The sequence below is a fragment of the Tamandua tetradactyla genome, chromosome 2, assembly GCF_023851605.1.
Source record: "Tamandua tetradactyla isolate mTamTet1 chromosome 2, mTamTet1.pri, whole genome shotgun sequence".
Taxonomy (NCBI): Eukaryota; Metazoa; Chordata; class Mammalia; order Pilosa; family Myrmecophagidae; genus Tamandua; species Tamandua tetradactyla.
In genome coordinates this window covers 214,181,833-214,204,704 of record NC_135328.1, presented here as the reverse complement: position 1 = coordinate 214,204,704, position 22,872 = coordinate 214,181,833, and the positions used below count along the sequence as shown (strand labels likewise).

At 37.4% G+C, this 22,872-nt stretch overlaps 1 protein-coding gene across 1 annotated transcript in view; it reads right to left on the bottom strand.

Annotated features, from left to right (window-relative positions):
- The window catches only part of MTOR (mechanistic target of rapamycin kinase), a 170,717-nt gene that overhangs the window by 114,653 nt on the left and 33,192 nt on the right, over window positions 1-22,872 (bottom strand). Inside the window, exons 20-25 of the mRNA XM_077151319.1 lie at window positions 18,342-18,428; window positions 13,034-13,201; window positions 12,421-12,533; window positions 11,938-12,100; window positions 10,729-10,821; window positions 9,942-10,088 (exon numbers count right to left, since the gene is read on the bottom strand). Of these exons, the coding sequence (XP_077007434.1) occupies window positions 9,942-10,088; window positions 10,729-10,821; window positions 11,938-12,100; window positions 12,421-12,533; window positions 13,034-13,201; window positions 18,342-18,428 (771 nt within the window). The remainder of the gene's footprint in view (window positions 1-9,941; window positions 10,089-10,728; window positions 10,822-11,937; window positions 12,101-12,420; window positions 12,534-13,033; window positions 13,202-18,341; window positions 18,429-22,872) is intronic.

The window sequence follows — 22,872 nt, the reverse complement described above, 5'->3', positions numbered from 1 at the left end:
GTTATTGGTGGGAATGTATAATGGTGCAGCTGCTATGGAAGACAGTTTGACGATTCCTTAGAAAACTAAATATTGAGTTGCCTTACGACCCAACAATACCAATACTTGGTATATACTCAGAAGAGCTAAGGGTAGTAACACAAACAGACATCTACACACCCATGTTCACAGTGGTACTATTCATGATTGCTAGGAGGTGGAAACCATCCAAGTGCCCATCAGCAGAGGAGTGGATAAACAAGATGCGGTATATATATACACAACGGAATATTATGCAGCAGTAAGACAAAATGAGGTCCCGAAACACATGACAATGTGGATTCACCTTGAGGACATAATGCTGAGTGAAATAAATCAGATATGAAAGGACAGATACTGTCTGATTTCATTGTAATGACTCTGGTAAAGGTAATCTCAGAGGTTATACTGTAGAATATAGCAGACCTAGAGGTACACAAAAGCTAGAGATGGGAGGAAAAGTGACCCAAAGAGATTGAACTTAAAATGCAAGGGAACAGATTGATAACCAGTTAGTGGTTTTATAAGTAACACTGGTATATTGAAAGTTAATATGATTGAAAGTATAGTGCCATGTATCCCAATGATAAAATTTATGATTATAAATAAATTCTCTCATGAACTATTTAAATCGTTTGAAAGTGAACAAAGAGTCAATAGTAGAGGGATTTAAGGGTGAAAACTAAAAAATGTATGCTATGGCAAAGAACTCACAGGAAAACACCAACAATACTACAGCACTACCAGGGGCAACTTACTGGGGGGGGAGGGACAAGTGATAAGGAGTTCTCTTATTAAAAAATATTTTTATTGAGAAATCCTCACTCACATACATTCCATACATGGTTGCGCTGGTTTGAAAGGACTATGTGACATAGAAAAGCCATGTTTTAATCTTGATCCATTTTGTGGCAGCAGTCATTTCTTTCAATCCCTATTCAGCACTATAGGTTGGAAACTTGATTAGATTATCTCCAGGGAGATGTAGCTCACCCAATTGTGGGTATTAACCTTTGAGAGAGAGATATGTGACTCCACCCATTCCAGGTGTGTCTCGATTAGTTTACTGGAATCCTTTAAAAGAGGAAACATTTCGAAAAGAGCTAAGACAACCACCAGAGCCCACACAGCAGAGACCTTTGGAGATGAAGAAGGAATACACCCCCGAAGGAGCTTCATGTAACAAGAAGTCTGGAGAGAAAGCTAGCAGAAGTCGCCATGTTCAATATATGCCTTTCCAATTGAGAAAGAAACCCTGAACTTCATTGGCCTGTTTTGAGTGAAGGTAACTTCTTGTTGGTGCCTTAATTTGGACATTTTTATAGACTTGCTTTAATTGAGACATTTTCACAGCTTTAGTTAGAACTGTAAACCTGCAACTTAATAAATTTCTCCCTATAAAAACCATTCTGTATCTGGTATATCACATTCCTGCAGCTAGCAAACTAAAACAATGGTGTACAATCAATGGCTCACAACATCATCACACAGTTGTGTATTCATTACCATGATCATTTTTTAGAATATATGCATCACTCCAGAAAAAGACATAAAAAGACAAAACTTAAAATACCATACACCTAACTACTCCCTCTCATTGACCACTAATATTTCCATCTACCCAATTTATTTTACCTTTGTCTCCCCTATTATCTATTTTTTTATCTATATATTTTTACTCATCTGTTCATACCCTGGATAAAAGGAACATCAGACACAAGGTTTTCACAATCACATAGTCACATTGCAAATGTTATATCTTTACACAATCATCTTCAAGAATCAAGGCTACTGGAAAACAGCTCAACAGTTTCAGGTACTTCCCTCCAGCCACTACAATACACCATAAACTAAAAAGGGATATCCATATAATGCATAAAAATAACTTTCAGGATAATCTCTCGACTCTGTTTGAAATCTCTCAGCGACTGAATCTTTATTTTCTCATTTCTCTCTTCCCACTTTTGGTCAAGAAGGCATTCTCAATCCCTTGATGCCAGGTCCCAGCATTTCTGTCCCAACTGCCAGAGAGATTTACACCCCTGAGAGTCATGACCCATGATGGAGGGAGGGCAGTGAGTTTACCTATCAAGCTGTTTTAGAGAGAAAGGCCACATCTGACCAACAAAAGAGGTTTGCTGGGGGTGATTCTTACGCCTAATTTTAAGCAGGCTTACCCTAACCTGTGCAGGAATAAGTTTCATAGGGGCAACCCCAAGATTGAGAGCTTGGCTTATTGATTTAGTTGTCCCCACTGCTTGCAAGAATATCAGAAATTCTCCAAATGGGGAAGATGAATACATGAATATAGCCCCTTTCTTCCCATTCCCCCAAGGGGACTTTGCAAATACTTCTTTATTCACTGCCCAAATTACTTGGGGATATATCAGGGCATCACACTAGCCTGGACAAACCAAACATTTTCAGACAAAAAATCACTGAGAGAATTTGTGACCAAGAGACCAGCTCTGCAAGAAATACTAACTAGAGACAGATACAAAAAGACAGAAGAGAGAGGTGTGGAGAAGAGTGTAGAAAGAAGGAAAATTAGATATGACATATAAAATACAAAAGGCAAAATGGTAGAGAAAGTACTACCCAAACAGTAATAACACTAAATGTTAATGGACTGAACTCCCCAATCAAAAGACATAGACTGGCAGAATGGATGAAAAACAGGATCCTTCTATATGCTGTCTACAGGAAACACATCTTAGACCCAAAGATAAACATAGGTTGAAAGTGAAAAGTTGGGAAAAAATATTTCATGCAAATAAGAACCAGAAAAGAGCAGGAGTGGCTATACTAATATCCAACAAATTAGACTTCAAATGTAAAACAGTTAAAAGAGACAAAGAAGGATACTATCTACTAATAACAGGAACAATTCAACAAGAAGACATAACAATCAAAAATATTTATGCACCGAACCAGAATGCCCCAAAATACGTAAGGCAAACACTGCAAATACTGAAAAGGGGAATAGACACATCTACCATAATAGTTGGAGACTTCAATTCCCCACTCTCATCAATGGACAGAACATCTAGACAGAGGACCAATAAAGAAACAGAGAATTTGAATATTACAATAAATGAGCTAACAGACATTTATAGGACATTACACCCCACAACAGCAGGATACACCTTTTTATCAAGTGCTCATGGATCATTCTCAAAGATAGACCATATGCTGGGTCACAAAGCAAGTCTCAACAAATTTAAAAAGATTGAAATCATACACAACACTTTCTCAGATCATAAAGGAATGAAGTTGGAAATCAATAATAGGCAGAGTTCCAGAAAATTCACAAATATGTGGAGGCTCAACAACACACCCTTAAACAACCAGTGGGTCAAGGAAGAAATTACAAGAAAGCAGTAAATACCTCGAGGCGAATGAAAATGAAAACACAACATATCAAAACTTATGGGAAGCAACAAAGGTAGAGCAAAGAGGGAAATTTATTGCCCTAAATGCTTATAGCAAAAAAGAGGAAAGGGCAAAAATTCGGGAATTAACTGTCCACTTGGAAGAACTGGAGAAAGAACAGCAAACTAACCCCAAAGCAAGCAAAAAAGAAAGAAATAACAAAGATTAGAGCAGAAATAAATGAAATTGAGAACATGAAAACAATAGAGAAAATCAATAAGACCAGAAGTTGGTTCTATGAGAAAATCAGTAAGATTGATGGGCCCTTAGCAAGATTGACAAAAAGAAGAAGAGAGAGGATGCAAATAAATAAGATCAGAAATGGAAGAGGAGTCATAACCACTGACCCCACAGAAATAAAGGAGGTAATAACAGGATACTATGAACAACTTTATGCTAATAAATACAACAATGTAGATGAAATGGACAAGTTCCTAGAAAGGCATGAACAACCAACTTTGACTCAAGAAGAAACAGATGACCTCAACAAACCAATCACAAGTAAAGAAACTGAATCAGTCATTAAAAAGCTTCCCAAAAAGAAAAGTCCAGGACCAGACAGCTTCACATGTGAATTCTACCAAACATTCCAGAAAGAATTAGTACCAATCCTGCTCAAACTCTTCAAAAAAATTGAAGTGGAGGGAAAGTTTCCTAATTCATTCTATGAAGCCAACATCACCCTCATACCAAAACCAGGCAAAGATATTACAAAAAAAGAAAACTACAGGCCAATCTCTCTAATGAATACAGATGCAAAAATCCTCAACAAAATTCTAACAAATCAAATCCAGCAACACATTAAAAGAATTATACATCATGACCAAGTAGGATTCATCCCAGGTATGCAAGGATGGTTCAACATAAGAAAATCAATTAATGTAATAGAACATATCAACAAATCAAAGCAGAAAAATCACATGATCATCTCAATTGATGCAGAGAAGGCATTTGACAAGATTCAACATCCTTTCCGGTTGAAAACACTTCAAAGGATAGGAATACAAGGGAACCTCCTTAAAATGATAGAGGGAATATATGAAAAACCCACAGCTAATATCATCCTCAATGGGGAAAAATTGAAAACTTTCCCCCTAAGATCAGGAACAAGACAAGGATGTCCACTATCACCACTGTTATTCAACATCGTGTTGGAAGTTCTAGCCAGAGCAATTAGGCAAGAAAAAGAAATACAAGGCATCAAAATTGGAAAGGAAGAAGTAAAACTCTCACTGTTTGCAGATGATATGATACTATACGTGGAAAACCCTGAAAAATCCACAGCAAAACTACTAGAGCTAATAAACGAGTACAACAAAGTGGCAGGTTACAAGATCAACATTCAAAAGTCTAGTAGTGTTTCTATACACTAGTAATGAACAAGCTGAGGGGGAAATCAAGAAATGAATTCCATTTACAATTGCAACTAAAAGAATAAAATACTTAGGAATAAATTTAACTAAAGAGACAAAAGACCTATACAAAGAAAACTACAAAAAACTGTTAAAAGAAATCACAGGAGACCTAAATAGATAGAAGGGCATACCATGTTCATGGATTGGAAGACTAAATATAGTTAAGATGTCAATTCTACCTAAATTGATTTACAGGTTCAACGCAATACCAATCAAAATCCCAACAACTTACTTTTCAGAAATAGAAAAACCAATAAGCAAATTTATCTGGAAGGGCAGGGTGCCCCGAATTGCTAAAAGTATCTTGAGGAAAAAAAACGAAGCTGGAGGTCTCACGCTGCCTGACTTTAAGGCATATTATGAAGCCACAGTGGTCAAAACAGCATGGGACTGGCATAAAGATAGATATATTGACCAATGGAATCGAATAGAGTGCTCAGATATAGACCCTCTCATCTATGGACATTTAATCTTTGATAAGGCAGTCAAGCCAACTCATTTGGGACAGAACAGTCTCTTCAATAAATGGTGCCTAGAGAACTGGATATCTATATGCAAAAGAATGAAAGAGGACCCGTATCTCACACCCTATACAAAAGTTAACTCAAAATGGATCAAAGATCTAAACATTAGATCTAAGACCATAAAACAGTTAGAGGAAAATGTAGGGAGATATCTTATGAATCTTATAATTGGAGGCGGTTTTATGGACCTTACACCTAAAGCAAGAGCACTGAAGAAAGAAAGAAATAAATGGGAGCTCCTCAAAATTAAACACTTTTGTGCATCAAAGAACTTCATCAAGAAAGTAAAAAGACAGCCTACACAATGGGAGACAATATTTAGAAACGACATATCAGATAAAGGTCTAGTATCCAGAATTTATAAAGAGATTGCTCAACTCAACAACAAAAAGACAGTTAATCCAACTACAAAATGGGAAAAGACTTGAACAAACACTTCTCAGAAGAGGAAATACAAATGGTCAAAAGGCACATGAAGAGATGCTCAATGTCCCTGGCCATTAGAGAAATGCAAATCAAAACCACAATGAGATATCATCTCACACCCACGAGAATGGCCATTATCAACAAAACAGAAAATGACAAGTGCTGGAGAGGATGTGGAGAAAGAGGCACACTTATCCACTGTTGTCAAATGGTGCAACCACTGTGGAAGGCAGTTTGGCAGTTCCTCAAAAAGCTGAATATAGAATTGCCATATGACCCAGCAATACCATTGCTAGGTATCTACTCAGAGGACTTAAGGGCAAAGACACTAACGGACATTTGCACACCAATGTTTACAGCAGCATTATTTACAATTGCAAAGAGATGGAAACCGCCAAAATGTCCACCAACAGAGGAGTGGCTAAACAAACTGTGGTATATACATACGATGGAATATTATGCAGCTCTAAGACAGAATAAACTTATGAAGTATGTAACAACATGGATGGACCTTGAGAACATTATGCTGAGTGAGACTAGCCAAAAACTAAAGGACAAATACTGTATGGTCTCACTGATATGAACTGACATCAGTGAATAAACTTGGAATATGTCGTTGATAGCAGAGACCATCAGGAGATAGAAATAGGGTAAGATAGTGGGTAATTGGAGCTGAAGGGATACAGACTGTGCAACAGGACTGGATACAAAAACTCAGAAATGGACAGCACAATACTACCTAACTGTAACGTAATTATGTTAAAACACTGAATGAAGCTGCATGTGAGATTGATAGAGGGAGGAGGGCTGGGGACATAAATGAAATCAGAAAGAAAGAGAGATGTTAAAGATCGAGATGGTATAATCTAGGAATGCCTAGAGTGTATAATAATAGTGAAATGTACAATGTACTAATTTTTAAAATGTTTTGGCATGAGGAAGAACAAAGGAATGTCATTATTGCAGGGTGCTGAAAATAGATGATAATACTTTAAAATGTCACCTTATGTGTGAGACTAAAGCAAAAAATGTTTATTTGTTACAAAATTTAGATTTTGACTAGAGCATTTCCTAATATAACTCATGTAGATAGTTTGACTGAACGTCATAAGTATTTGGAATCTCAGGTACGACATGAGATTTTGTTGGTTTGCCCAGAGTGATGCCCCAATGAATCCCAGAGTGATTTGATCAGTGACTGGAAAAGTATTTGTAAGCCCCCTTCGGGGAATGGTGACAGCGGGGAGAAATTCAACTTCCCCAAGTTGAATTCTTGATATTCTCACAAGCAGTGTGGACAACCAAAGTTATAGGCTGAGCCCCCAGTCTTGAGGTTTGTTCATATGAAACTTAACCCCACAAAGGATAGGTCAAGACTACTTAAAATTAGGCAGAAGAGTCACCCCCAAGAGAGCCTCTTTTGTTGCTCAGATGTGGCCCCTCTCTCCAGCCAACACGACGAGCAGTCTCACCACCCTCCCCCTCTCTGCATGGGACATGACTCCCAGGGGTGTGGACCTTCCTGGCAACGTGGGACAGAGATCCTGGAATGAGCTGAGACTCAGCATCAAGGGACTGAGAAAAACCCTGGAATGAGCTGAGAATTAACATCAAGGGATTGAGAGAAACTTCTCAACCAAAATGGGGAAGAGTAAAATGAGACAAAGTGTCAATGGCTGAGAGATTCCAAACAGAATTGAGAGGTTCTCCTGGAGGTTATTCTTATGCATTAAGTAGATATCACCCTGTTGTTCAAGATGTAGTGGAGAGGCTGGAGGGAATTGCCTGAAAATGTAGTGCTGTGTTCCAGTAGCCATGTTTCTTGATGATGACTGAACAATGATATAGCTTTCACAGTGAGACTCTGTGAATGTGAAAACCTTATGTCTGATGCTCCTTTTATCTACCTTGTCATCAGATGAGTAGAACATATGGAATAAAAATAAATAACAGGGGGAACAAATGTTAAAATAAATTCAGTTTGAAAAGTGGTAAATGAAAGCGAGGGGTAAGGGGTATGGTATGTATAGTCTTTTTTTTTCTCTATTATCATTTTATTTATTTTTCTGTTGTCTTTCTATTTCTTTTTCTAAATTGATACAAATGTACTATGAAATGATGAATATGCAACTATGTGATGATATTAAGAATTACTGATTGTATATGTAGAATGGAATGATATCTAAATGTTTTGTTTGTTAATTTTTTTAATTAATAAAAAAGAATAAAAAATGAATAGAGAGACTCAATCAAACCAAAAGTTGTTTGAAAAACTGAACAAATGTCAACAAGCCTTTAGCTAGACTGACAAAGAGAAAAAGAGAGATGATGCAAATAACTAATTGTGCCATTGAAAGGGGAAGGGGGGAAGTACTATCAATACCACATAAATAAAAGTATTATAAGAATAACTGCATGTCAACAAATTATATATCCTAGCTGAAATGGGCAAATTCCTAGAAACACCCAAACTATCAACACTAATGCAAGAAACAGAAGATCTCAACAGATCAACAAATAAAGAGATTTAATCAGTCATCAAAAACCTCCCCAAAAGAAGAGCCTAAGACCAGATAGCTTTTTTTTGGTGGGGGGCAGGGGGGGGTGTATGGTCTGGGAATCAAACCCTGGGTCTCCCGCATGGAAGAGAGGCATTCTAACCACCGAACTACCCGTGCACCTGACCAAGACCAGATAGCTTTTAATAAATGGGACTTCACCAAAATTAAAAACTTCTGTGCATCAACAGACCTTATCATGAAAATAAAAAGACATCTACAGAATCGGAGAAAATCTTTCTAAATCACATATCCGATAAGGGTTTAATAATCAGAATACATAAAGAACTTCTATAACTCAATGACAAAAAGACAAACAACCCAATTAAAAAATGAGCAAAAGACTTGAATAGACATTTCTCCAAAGAAGATACATAAATGACCAATAAGTTGTTTCACATCATTAGCCATTAGGAAAATATAAACCAAAACCATAATGAAATACCATTTCACACCTACCAGAATGGCTACTACCAAAGAAAAAAAAAGGAAAATAAGTGTTGAATAAGATGTGGCGAAATAAGAACACTTGTTCATTGTTGGTGCGAATGTGAAATGGTACAGCAGCCATGGAAAATAGTTTGGTGGTTCTTCAGAAATTTATGTATAGAATTACCATATGGCCCAGTATTCCCAGTTCTAGGTATATACACCAAAGAAATGAAAGCAGGAACTCGAACAAATATTTGCACACAAAGCTTATGGTAGTTATTCACAACTGTCAAAAGATGGAAGCCTCCCAAGATGAATGGATGAAATGCAGTATAGATAAGCAATGGAATATTATTCAGCCATAAAAAGGAATGAAGTTCTGATACATGTGACAACATGGCTGAATCTTGTCATGTTGAGTGAAATAAGTCAGACACACAAGAACAATACTGTATGATTTCACTGGCAGGAAATAACTAGAACAAAATTCATAGAGTCGAAACTAGAATACAGGTTAGCAGGGGTCAGGGTAGGGATAGAGAATGGGGAGTTAATAATTGGTATAGAGTTTCTTTTTGTGGTGAAAGAAACATTTTGTTAATGGATGGTTTTGATGGTAGCACAATATTGCAAATGTGATTAACACCACTAAATTATCTATAAGAATGTGGTTAAAAAAGGAAATTTTAGGTTATACATATGTTACTCAAACAAAAATTAAAAAGAAAAACACACAGGACTGTACAACACAAATAGTGAGCCTTAATTTAAACTATGAATTATTTTTAATAGAACATTAATAAAAATGTGTCATGAATTGTAACAAAGTTACCACACTAAAGTGTTTATAATGTGAACACTGCATGTGTGTGGGGGGGTGTATAATGGGAACTCTGTATTTTCTGGATGAATTTTCTGTGATCCTATAATTTCTGTAATAAAAAGTTCTTAAAAAATTATAATTCAGATTCTTGGGATAAGATAAAATTTTCTAAACTCATGGTTTCAATTTCCAGAAAGATCCTCAGGTTAGTTTTCGCTTGCCTTAAACTGAAGGTAGCAAGAACTGAAAGTTTTAAACAGGAAAGAAGAGCAGGGATCGCCTTCCCAAGTCAGCCAGAAAACAAAGGACCTGCCTTTTGGAGATTGATGGTGCTGACGTGGAGCTTCTTCATGGGTCCTGTTTCTACTGGTCCACTAGCCAGAGCATCCCCTTGGCCACTCCTCAGCATTCGATGTTGGTAGATCAGAGGATCCTCCTCTTCATCAGCAAGGGTGTATCCCTGAAACCAGAGGTTTAGAGGAAACACTGGCACCTCTATTATACAACCTCCCCACCCCAACCCCAGATTAGAAACCATCTTAAATCCGGGGAGGTTCACACTTTTTGGAAGAGCCAGGATTTCAACAAGAAGTAAAAAGTTACATGTATGCACCAAACAAATTACAGGTGGTATATTCCACAGATTGTCTTTGCTGATCATTCCTCGTCATTGATAAGTACAAACTTAGTATGAGCACTTAGCCATTTAACTGGCAAAATTGAAACAACAGTGAGCTATGGTAAAACTGATGAAATGGTTGGAGCAGAGGTGGCAAACAGTCCCTGCCTGTTTTTGTATGGCCCAAGAGCTAAGAATGGTTTTCATATTTTGAAATGGGTGGGGGTGGGGAACAAATGAAGATCAAGATTTCATAATTACATGACATCCAAATTTTGGTGTTCATATATAAAGTTTGACTGGAATGCAGTCAGACTCATTTATTTATCTATTGTCCATGGCTGATTTCATGCTAAAATGCCAAAGCTAAGTAGCTGCAACAGAGATTAAAAAGCCTACAAAGCTGAATTTTTGGTGTCAAGAATGCCACCAATTAGGAAAGAAAATGGGGGCTCTGAAACAGAAACAAAGTGTAGGTCACCTTGACGATTCTGCAGATGAGCACATCGTAGCGCTGATGGTTGATTCGGTGTCGCACCAGAACTTTATTCACCATTGGAATGAAAATTTGGTACTATAACAGGAGGGGGAAGAGATCAGAAACCATTACTTTGAAGATTGGAAAGTAGAGAAAGGCTATTACTGCAACTCTATTACTCTGTTTCTTCTGGGTTCTGGGGTAGCTCTGTGGTATTCAGAAGTATCCCTTTTACCCCCCACCCCCACCCCAACGCTATTATCCCAGTCCAAGTCCCCATCATCTTTCTTCTGGATTACTGCAATGGCCTCTTAATAATTCTTCCTCCTTATAGCCTTGCCCCTATAGTATATTTTTCCACACAACAGTGAGAATAATCATCTTAAAATCTTAGGTCAGATTATACCACTTCTCTGCTCAAAATCCTCCAAGGATTTTCAGTCTTGCTCTGAGTAAAAGCCAAAGTACTTTCAATGACCTACAACAGTGATTTGCAAACTTTAGTGGGCATCAGAGCCAGCTGGGGAACTTATAAAGCCAGAAACTGTTTTTGCTCCACAGCTAGAATTTCTAATTCAGGAGGTTTTTGGGTGAGGGTTGAGAATATGCACTTTCAACAAATTCCCAGGTGATACGGATACTACTTGGCCAGGGATCACATTTTGAGAACCACGGGCCTACAAGATCTAGTCCCCTTACCCATAACCCTTATTTCTATGACCTCAACTCCAAGCTCCTTGGAGGAGGGGAGTCCTCAACTGCCCCTCAATCACACCTCTAAAGTCATACTGCTTTCCTGGCCATGCCCTGTAGTCTGCTACCACCTTGCAGCCTTTGTATTTACTATTTCTTTTGCCTGCATGTTCTTCTCCAGATGGGGGCCTTTACTTTACTCAGGACTCAGCTTATAAGTCAACTCATCAGCGAGGCCTTCCCTGTCTACCCTAAATGAAAAGCATCTCTCTCTACTCAAACTCATCACTCTTATGAGACTAACTACGCTTATCTGCTTTGCTTTGTTAGAATGTAAGCACTATGAGAGTAAAGACTTTATTTTGTCCCTAGAAAAGCCCTTAGCTCACACAGGTGCTCAATAAATATTTGCTGAATAAATGAAAAAGAGAAAAACAGAATTCCATGTCCTCTGACAGTGGATGACGACTGAGACCTAGGGACAAATACATGTTTGTTTAGAACTCCTTCCATAATTACCTTCTTCCCTAGCTGAAACACAAGTGAAGATAGCGTGTCCATGGCTGTGGGACGCAGCTCTGGGCTCTGGTCCAGTGTTCGAACAATGGGGTGAATAATCCTTGAAGCATAGTCAGTGAAATCCAGGGACTCGGTCAGGCGGTCCACTGTCTCTAATGCTGCCCTACAACAATCGCTCATGTGTAGTAAGTGCTAACCAAAGTACCAAAGTAAGAGACACAGCTGAGGGTTACTTTAGCAATCAGCAACGAATGGGAAGGAATGGCAATACTGAGATATTTGGGGTAAATAGATATAACATATATTCTAGTAAGATGGGGAGAGTTAAGATTTTCACAAATCTGTGACATTTCTGGAATAAAATAATGGCAATTGAAATAACAACAACAAAATAGAAAGATGACATGGGAACCTAAGAAAAGGACATCTTCCAAAAACTATTAAAAGCTTATTAATTATTAGTGCCAAAGGGCAGGTGCTTACTTTCGAGACGGTAGTGGAACTTCAGGGGCATCAAACAACTTCACGATAGGAGGCAACAACAAATGCAGATAGTCATCCAGGTTGGCACCAAATAACTGGATTGCAGTCAACAACTGCAAAAGAGACCAAAAGCATGGCCTGTGAACAAATATACTGAGATATTGAATATCTAAACACACAGAGAGGGGCAGTGGTACGGACAATGCAAAATTCTGGAGGACTCTGAAAGGTCTTTTTAAGCGGCTTTTAACTACAGTGTTTGATGTGCACTTTTTTTTTTCTCATTTTATTCTGCTTCTAAATTACTTTGCTTTCTCTGAGTTTATTTCAACTGGTAAGCAGTCAGAGAAAGTTGGTCTGAGAGATAAGGCATTTACCAAGGATAATTTATAAAAGGGATTAATTTTATTATTATTTTTATTAAAGATAATCAAGAGAGGATTAACTTTCTATAAACTGTAAATTGCAAGCACCAGATATTAATATTCTTTGGATTCGGTAGTGTGGACTGTCATCAACCAGTGAGTCAGAACAGGGTCTCATCTCCAGGTGACCATCCAGGAACTCTAATTGGAGCTGGAAACTTCTCTAGAGGATGCCCTAGATTACTTACCTTGATAGAGACAATACGGCCTGGGCTGTTGTCATGCATGAAAACACGCAGCATGTGCGGGATCAGCAGGGGCAGGTAGAGTTTAAATTCACCCCCAAGAGCCACCACAATTTGCTCAATGAGAAGAATGATTGTGCTCTGGATTGAGGTGTTCATGACCCAGAATTCCTATAAGGAGGGTAGAGACAGGGGAGCACATATTTCTGCTGAAATATGAACCTAGGAACTGGGATGACCAAAAAGAAATAAAAATGCAGTGAGTCTGCCCCAAGCTGAACTCCTTCCCTATCATCCTCTCTCACTGAGTCCCTTCTTGTAGCCTATGTAACAGCCATATTCAACAAATTAAACTGCACTTCCCCAAATACCCAGGCCACCTCACTCCCCTGAGCTTTGCTCAGGCTGTTGGCTTCCTTTGCCTGGAGTCCCGTTTTCCAATCAGCTAAGCCCTGTTTTTCTAGATCTGGTTCAAACCTCACTTCTCTTACGAAGTCTTTCCTGTTCTTCTAACTTACCCACTTTGGGCCCTTTTACATTCCTCATTTCTAGCACTGGTGAGTCTTCATTTTCTTTACCACCCTTCCTCTACTAGACTGTAGGCTATTTAAGGGCAAGGAACCCCTCTGATTCATCTCTGTATCCCCACTATCTATCAAAGGACCTGGCATACTCTAAACATTCAAGAAAATTGTTTAAAGAATGAAAAAAATGACTAAATCTAAATCAGTCTAAGAGGTCTAAAGTGGATACTTAACTTTGGATGTCATCTGACATCTCTACTAGAGGGTGACTCCAGTGTTATAAAGATTTCTTATTTTTTCTAGATTTAGGCTTTGCTAGATAGCATATGACATCTGTCCCAATTGGTTAGGAAGACCGAAGCCATGCTAAGTGAGCCACAAAAATGGAAACAATATCTAACATTCTTGGCCATCATCTATCACTGCTCAACTATATTAACAGGAATAGAACATGGGCTTTAAGTGAATACAGTCATTCCATCAACAACCATCCACCAAACGTCTATCTTAGGGAAGATGCTGTGCTAAGGACTCACTGGTACAGTTCCAGAAGGAAAACTAAGACATGTCACAGGTTACTTAACTATATCACTAGACTTACATCGATGTCTGCTGTATGGAACCAATAAGGTATGGAAAAGGAAAGAACTAGAAAACTACAAAGTACTTTACAAATGCAAAATATTACTGATAATAAAGATACTGTTTAACATGATGGAAGATTTTGTTGAATGACTACACTTTAAGTTAACACAAATACTTAATAATCTAGATATTGTATAATATACAGAGAAGAATGTTACAAGTCTATTAGAGGCTCTCCTGTGTCTTAAATCAGTCAATGATTTTTGAAAATACATCTTCTTTTTCAACACTCAAAACATTTTCAGTTGTGACTAGTACCACAAAATGCCACATAATTTACTAAAATTAAAAAGTTGACCAACTGGTCACAGATCCTGCCTTGGTACTACTGTAAGCAAATTGGTCTAAGCCTCTGACTCAAGGAAATCAACTTAAAAAGATAGTGGCCTACAATATTCTTTAAAATTTCCAGAGTAGGAGATTTAATGATAATAGAAACTAATAGCAATGGCAATAATTGTACATTCATACTGTCGGGGCCCCTAAATAATTCAGAATGGAAGTCAATGAAAACAGGGATAAATTTTCAAATGAAAGGTCTTATAGAAATATCAAGTATTTGTATCTTTTTTAAAAAAGGAAGCATAATAGTTTAGAAAGTAAAAATCATAGTAGAGACTGTTGGTAAAGTCTTCTTTCTCTCTACTTGGAGAGAAGTATTCCCTCTGAAAAAATCTATTTTCTGTAGGAAAAAAAACCTTTGCCAAAAAACCCACAGATTTAATGGCCTCCATAGATTGTCTGATGTTCATTCTTTCACTTGGACCACACTGCTTTTTTCAGAAAATCCCCCTACCTCCCAGCTATATTACCATTTGCTCCTCAAAGGGGTTTCTCTACCTCAAAGAAGCCAGGCGGCCTGCCCAGGGATGTCAGATCACTGTTAACAAAGACGGTTCTCTTCCCAGGCTCAAGGGAGTTCATTAAAATGCCCCGGATCAACAGATAAAGGAAGAGCCCCTGCTGCACTTTATCTTGGAGGAAATGAAAGCTGTATTTTAGAGGCATGAGGCTCTGTGTCTCAAGTCTCTGGGTTCAGCCTCTTCAATGCACAATGCTCAGAAAACTGGGCATTCACATGCAAAAGGATGAAGGTGGACTGCTACTCCATAACATACACAAAAAGTAACTCAAAATGATCAAGGACCTAAACACAAGAGCCAGGACTATAAAACTCCTAGAAGTAAACATAGGGAAGCAACTTCAAGACCTTGTGTTAGGAAATGGTTTCTTATGACTTTACACCAAAAGGATGAGCAACAGCCTTTGATAAATGGGATTTCATCGAAATTTAAAACTTCTGTGTATCAAAGGACCTCATCATGAAAGTAAAGACAACCTACGGGGTGGGCCACAGTGGTTCAGTGGCAGAGTTCTCGCCTGCCATGCCAGGGACCCGGGTTCAATTCCCGGTGCCTGTCAATGAAAAAAACAAAACAAAAAAAACAACAAAGTAAAAAAGACAACCTACGGAATCAGAGAATATCTTTTGAAACCACATATCTGATAAGGGTTTAATAACCAGAATACATAAAGAAGTCCTATAACGCAAGGATAAAAAAACAAACAACCCAATTAAAAAATGAGCAAAAGACTTGAATAGACATTTCTCCAAAGAAGATACATAAATGACCAATAAGCACAGCAGAACTTGTTCGACATCATTAGCTGTTATGAAAATGCAAATCAAAACCACAATGAGCTATCATTTCACACCCACCAGAATGGTTACAATTTAAAAAAAAGGAAAATAACAAGTGTCGGAGAGGGTGTGGAGAAATAGGAAAAGGTGTTTATTATTGGTGGGAATGTAAAATGGTGCAGCTGCTGTGAAAAACAGTTCGGTGGTTCTTCAGAAATTAAATATAGAAGTGCCATATGGCCCAGCAATCCCACTCCTAGGTATAGAATTGAAAGAAGGGACTCAAATAGATATTTGCACACTGAAGCTCATAGCAGCACTATTCACAATTGTCAAAAGATGGAAGCTTTCTAAGTGTCCATCAACAGCTGAATGGATAAATAAAATGTGGTACAGATATGGAACGGAATATTGTTCAGCCATAAAAAGGAATGAAGTTCTGATACATCTGACATCTTGAAAGGGTCATGTTGAGAGAAATATGTCAGACACAGAAGGACAAATATTGTATGATCCTACTGATATGAAATAATTAAAGTAAATCCACAGAGTCAGAAAACAGAATACAGGTTACCAGGGGCTGGAGAGGAGAGAGGGAATGGACTTCTGTTTGGTGAAACAAATGTTTTGGAAAGAGATGGTGGCGATGGTAGCACATTATTGTGAGTGTAATTAACAGTACTGAATTATTTATTTGAATGTGGTTAAAGGGGAAACTTTTAGGTTCTATATATGTTATGAGGATAAAACTTAAAAAATAACCATTGTACTCTATAATACAGTGAACACTAATATAAATTGTGTATTATAGTTAATAGAATAATTATAATAGTAACTGTTTCATCAGTTGTAAGAAAGGTACCACACTAATGCAAACTGATGATAGTGAAAACTGTGTATGAGAGGGAGGAAGGAAACTGAATTTTGTGCATGATTTTTCTGTTAACTTACAACTTCTACAATAAAAGAAAACTCTGTATTTGGGTCGTTAAATCTTTTCGGAGGAAATAAGTCATAGATTACTTCTGCTTCATACCACAAAGACACTGCCCTCCTCCCAGACCCCTCCTTCCTGCCCAACACCATCCATCAGGCTCTGTTACATTCTGCCTAAAAGTTCCTTGTACAGGGTTCTCTGAGGTAGGAGTCAGGAAATAGAAAGCTTTTAGCTGTTCATATATGTATGAATTTTTCAGAACTGAGATCCAATTGCTGGGAAGTTACATTTCTTAAGTCAGCCATTCTGATTTTGGTCCTGTTGCCTTCTCCACACTAACCACAAATGTCTGGCATAGAGGAACAGAAATCACCTTCCATTTTGTGGTGGTTTTAAGCTGTTATGTAACCCAGAAAAGGCCATGTTCTTCGAATCCATTCCTGTGGGTGCAGACCTACTGCACCAAACGGATGGAACCGTTTGGTTAAGTTATTTTAACTGAGATGTGAACCACCCCATTCCAGGTGGGTCTTAATCCTTACTAAAATCCTTGATGAGAGGATAAAAGACAGAAAAAGCCTAGAGAGCTTAGAGAAAAAGCCCCTGGAGGAGCTAAGACAGGGAGTCACTGAAGCCAGAAGCTAAAAGAAATGAAAACCAGTAGAGAAGGACCAACAGAAACAGGCCATGTGCCTTCCCACGTGACAAGAGGTGTCCTAGATGCTGGTGACCTTTCTTCAGAGAAGGTATCATCTTTCTGATTACTTAATTTAGACATATCCATGGCCTTAAAATTGTAAATTTGTAAGCTTATAAATCCCTATTGTAAAAGCCAAGCCATTTCCGGTATATTGTATTCTGGCAGCATTAGCAAATAGAAACACACCTCTTTGAGAACACAGCCACCTCTGCAAAACACTTTTCCAAAAGAGACATTTAAATTATATAGAAAAGTAGGAAGCAAGCCTTCCCCTAAAACAGAAAAATGATATTGCCATCAATGGGGAATCCTCTGGCACCTCTTTATGTTATCAAATCCTGGGAAGAGAGTTTTTTCTCATATACCATTGCAGTCAGAAGGTGACATTTATTCTTTGGAAAGTAGCAGGGTAGAACATCACTTTCTTTCTCAGTGCCTACAGGAGTCTTTCATATTTAATAGCCCCGGGAAACCCAATATTGAAGGTCTTCTTAAGACGATGGTTTTATGGGCAGTAAGGAAGCGTGATTTAGTGGGACTAATAAAGCACTGTTGTGATATTAAAGTAAAACTGCTTTGCTGTGTGTGAGGCAAATAATTCAAGAATCTATTTCTGGCAGAGCAATTATTTCAGGATTCTTCTTCAGACTCCATACAAGGTACTCTTGTACATGGGAGCCTGGAACAATCATACCTTTCTCCCCTTTCATAACCTAGTGGGATACCTTGCTTTGTTTTTTTACACTTGGATTTAAACAGCTTTACATTGATCCATGAAAAAATGTCCATGTTATTTAAACTTGCTTCTGAGCTTTCCTAGAACCAATACTGATGAATAAGCCAAAGCACTGACTCCTACTCACTCTCATGAGGGTGACTATTTCATCCATATAAGGTCTGATGTGGCTCTTCACAAAAGACACCAACATTCCCAGCTGCTGGAACAGGAACTGAAACAGAGAAAAGGGCAGCAAGTTGGTACCATGAAGGACATGGAACTCCCAGGCTTAGCCTAAGTCCTCTTGCATAAAGACAACGACAGAATTTGGTTTCTGCACCACTCCAACTACTGAGAATATGTTTCAAATAATTAGACTTAAAACTTGTGGTGTTGACGACAGTGGGGGTTAAAAACAGCTACCAGGTAGGCCACTAGCAGTGTAGGAGGGGCTCTGGAAGCAGATGGGCCATTTTGAGCCACTCTATCACCTATCACTTTGCAACCTTCATTAATATCTCTGTGCTCAGCTTCTTCATCAGGAAAAGGGAGATAATACAACATATCTCACTGACTAAGGATTAAATGGGATAATACATATAAAGCACTAGACATGAATACTGTAGGAGCTATTAATAACAACTGTTATTAATGGGACTTAAAAAGGATTTCTGAAGTCACTAATGACTTAAAAACGAACATTAAAATTTCAACTAACTGTAAATGTCTCTTTTGCTTATTCTGCCTTAATTCATTAGCATTTACTTTCTAAACTAAAAAGAGCTAACTCTTTACTCTGGCTATTGTAGCTCATTTATAGTAATCTTGCTTTTCAACTTTTAATAACAGCACAATTTCCTCTTTTTTTTTTTTTTTTTTTTTTTTTTTTTTAAAGGAAAGACAGAGAGAAGGAAGGAAGGATAGAAGGAAGGAAGGAAGGAAGAAAGGGAAACATTTTTAAACATTTTCTTGTTTTATTGTATTCTGTTTCTCCGTTTTTGTTACATGGGCTGGGGCCGGGAATCGAACCGAGGTCCTCCGGCATAGCAGGCAAGCACTTTGCCCGCTGAGCCACCGCGGCCCACCCCCACAATTTCCTCTTTTATTAATATCATTAAATATTTCTTTTTAGAGGTTTGAGTTTCCTATTAAAAAAAGAAAGCAAAGAGTTAATTAACTTTGTGTCTCTAGGAAATTAAAAGCCAAAATAGCAAACAAACATAGAGGAGGGATGGGGTAAGGAAATTCAATTTAAGTTGAAATCCTGTAACTGAAGGGATAAATCCATCCACTAAATAAAGGTGGGAACAAGGAGGACTGGGTAAGAGGGCCAGATGGGAAATCCCAGTTACTTTCAGGTTAAAGATATGTTCTCAGGATGTAGTTTTTATTTTGTTATGACCTTCAGAGAGTGCTACATGACAATATTATGTAGCAAATCACATTCCAAAGTAAAAGAAAAGATTTTTATAAATCTCTATTCTTTTGCTTCCCTCCATTAACAAGGATAGTTCAGAGATAAACATATATATTTTTACCCCCATCCACATTTTTTAAACTTGGGTATTGGAGATAATAAAAACGTTTCAAATAGGGTGCACGGGTGGTTCAGTGGTAGAATGCTCACCTTTCATGTGGAGACCCGGGTTCAATTCCCGGACCATGCACCCAGAAAAAAAAAGTTTCAAATAGTAAGTAATGGACTTAGAATACTTATCTCAAGAGGCTGACAGAACCCATGACTGGGCTGAAAGAGTTTGGACTAATTTCCTAATGGGGACACCAGGGCTCCTAAGGAGGTTAGAACCTGGACACTGCCCAACACAGATCTGACTCAGTAGGATAGCCCTACCTATATCTCCTGGGTCCCTACTCATAGAAGCACTGCTGACAGGTTTTGTTAAATAGTCCCTATAAATGTATATTATAGAGATCAAGGAACATGAGACTCTATACCATTCTATAGCTGAAATTTTGTTATGCAAAACCTAAAAGAAGGTCAAAATTCTGGTTTTGGGAAAAAAGCAGGTCATTGGGGACTGCAGGAAGTATGGGGGAAACTACAGAGAGAAAGAAGAGCCAGCTGACCCTTGCACTCATCTCAACAGACACAATTAGGGAGGCTTCTCTGATGGCCAGTGGTCAGTTCAGAAGACAACGCAGTGGATACAGACAGGCCAGCACTTCATTCATGTGTAAATAGCTCACGTAGCCACCTCATTTCTTCTCCCTTAGAGTTTTTCTCTCTATTTTATTCCCTCTTAGCATTAATATACAATAAAACACATAGTTCTGTTCTTGAAACTATGGTGGACTATATATCCTACTATACCCTCTTGCTATTAAAAAACTAAAAATACAAATATTATTATAACTGAAATTCAAACATAAAGCCAGACCTTCACATGGCCACATCTTAAGAGAAATGGTGATTAAAAAAAAAAAAAAAACCATCTATAAGTAAAAGGAGACTAAGAAATCTGTTAGTCTTGATGCTGGTTCTAGGAAGAAACAAAAGTTTCCCATAAACTTATTCATTTCTTTCTTTCTTTGTTTTGCATGGGCCGGCACAGGGAATTGAACCCGGGTCTCCGGCATGGCAGGCAAGAATTCTGCCACTGAGCCACCACTGTCCGCCCTCCCACAAACTTTTATAATCTCAGGCCTACCTTCATATGGGTTTAGGGGTTTATTTTTACTGTCTGTGTGGCATGAAAAATTCTAAACCAAGAAATTAAATTAAAGCTTTTTTGGGGGGCCCAAAATACTGTGGATCACCCAACAGAAGCAAAAGGAAATTCTCTCTGTAACTGGTGAAGCCCAGCTGGATAGAATTTACACAATCTAAAATTTAAAAAAACATGTGGAAATATATCACTGCAAGTATCACTCAGCAGAAACAATAAACAATAGAGCTAGACCCACTAAGGATTTTGCATATATTGGAATTAGTGAATACAAAATAAATTTGCTTAAAATTCTTAAAAACATTAAAAGTAGAAATAAAAACTATGGATAAAGAACAATATATCACTAAAAAATACTAGGCATATGTGAAAGAACCACTTAACTTTAAGAAATAAAATATGCAGCTGGAACAAAAACTCAGTGACAGGTTAAAAAAAAAGGCATAGCTGAAGAATTAGTAAAGAGAAAATGGATGTAAAGAAATATATAGAACGCATCTCTGAAAGACAAAGATGAAAAATATCGAAGAGACACTGAGGATAGAATAAGAAATTGTAATATGTATAATCTGAATTCTGGAAGGAGAAAATAGAAGAGTAAAAGGGCAATATTAAAAAAGATGATAATTTCTCAAGAATCGATAAAATACAGCAAATTCTCAGAGTGAGGAACCTCAACATATCTCAAACAGGATGAGAAAAAGAAATTCACTTCTCGATACCTAAAAGTGAAATTGTAGGACAAGAGAAACAATGAGAACATCTGTAAAAAGTTACAGAGAAAAAAAGAGATTAAGTAAAAAGGAACAGTGTTTTCTAAATAGCAACAAAAGAAGTCAGATAATAATTACCGACAAAGTTGTAGAACCTAGAATCATATTCTCAGCTAATGAATACTTACAAAGAAGGTAAAAAAGAATTTTTCAGATAAATAAAAACTGAGTTTATTTCAATGAATATGCACAAGAAAAATCTGCTTAGGAAGAAGGAAAATGATCTCAGGAGGAAGCTCTGAGATGGAAGATGGAATGAAGAGGAATGAAATGGCAAGTGTGGATGAATACAAACAAACACACTGTCTACATAAAGCAACAGTAATAATATTTAATTTGGTGTTAAGAAATGTAAAATACTAGATAATAACATAAGAGGAAAGGGAGGTCGTCTGAGCCATTATTCTAACTTTCATATATTGATCAGGGGAAGTACGGACATTGACAATTTTAGGCTTTTTAAAATTAGGTATGCAAACTGAAATTCTATGGGTGAAAAAGAAAAAACTGAATCCATTCCTCACTGGGACAAAGTTCAAAGAGCTCAATGATCTAATTGTAAAAAATGAAGCCAATCAAATACAATAAGAAAAATAAGTAAAAATGATATATGTATAAAGTTTTTCAGTGGAGCATTGTTTTAATAGCAAAGACTTGAAAAACCACAAATGTTCATCCATAGAGATGTTAAATACTTTATACTAAAGTACCCGCAACTGAATAAAGGAATGTAGAAATTCTCAATATACTGCTGTAGTGTGATCTCCAGGATATGCTATTAAGTGAAAAAATATTAAGTTCAGAACAGTGTTTATATTATCTTATGAGTAAGAAAGATGGGGAAGTACACACACACACACACACACACACAAGAAGGAAGAAACAAGGTAACAGAATGGGGATAGAAACTAGACTTTACTGAATATATCTTAGTTTATAGTTTTGACTCTGGAATCCTGTAAATTTTTTATGTAACTAAAATAAAAAGTAAATTTAAAAGGAGAAAACTCAATTTAAAACGGACACTCTGGAATGGAAAACTGAATGATGAGCACTGAAATGAAAATTGTTCAATAACTGAAAATAATTGAAAAGAAAAAGAAAAAACTAAATTTATGATAAACTAAGTTGGTTACAGAATGACTTGAAGAAATATTTCATGTGACTTTCAATACAATATTTGGTTGTACATCCCTAGTGCGACCAACAAAATTGC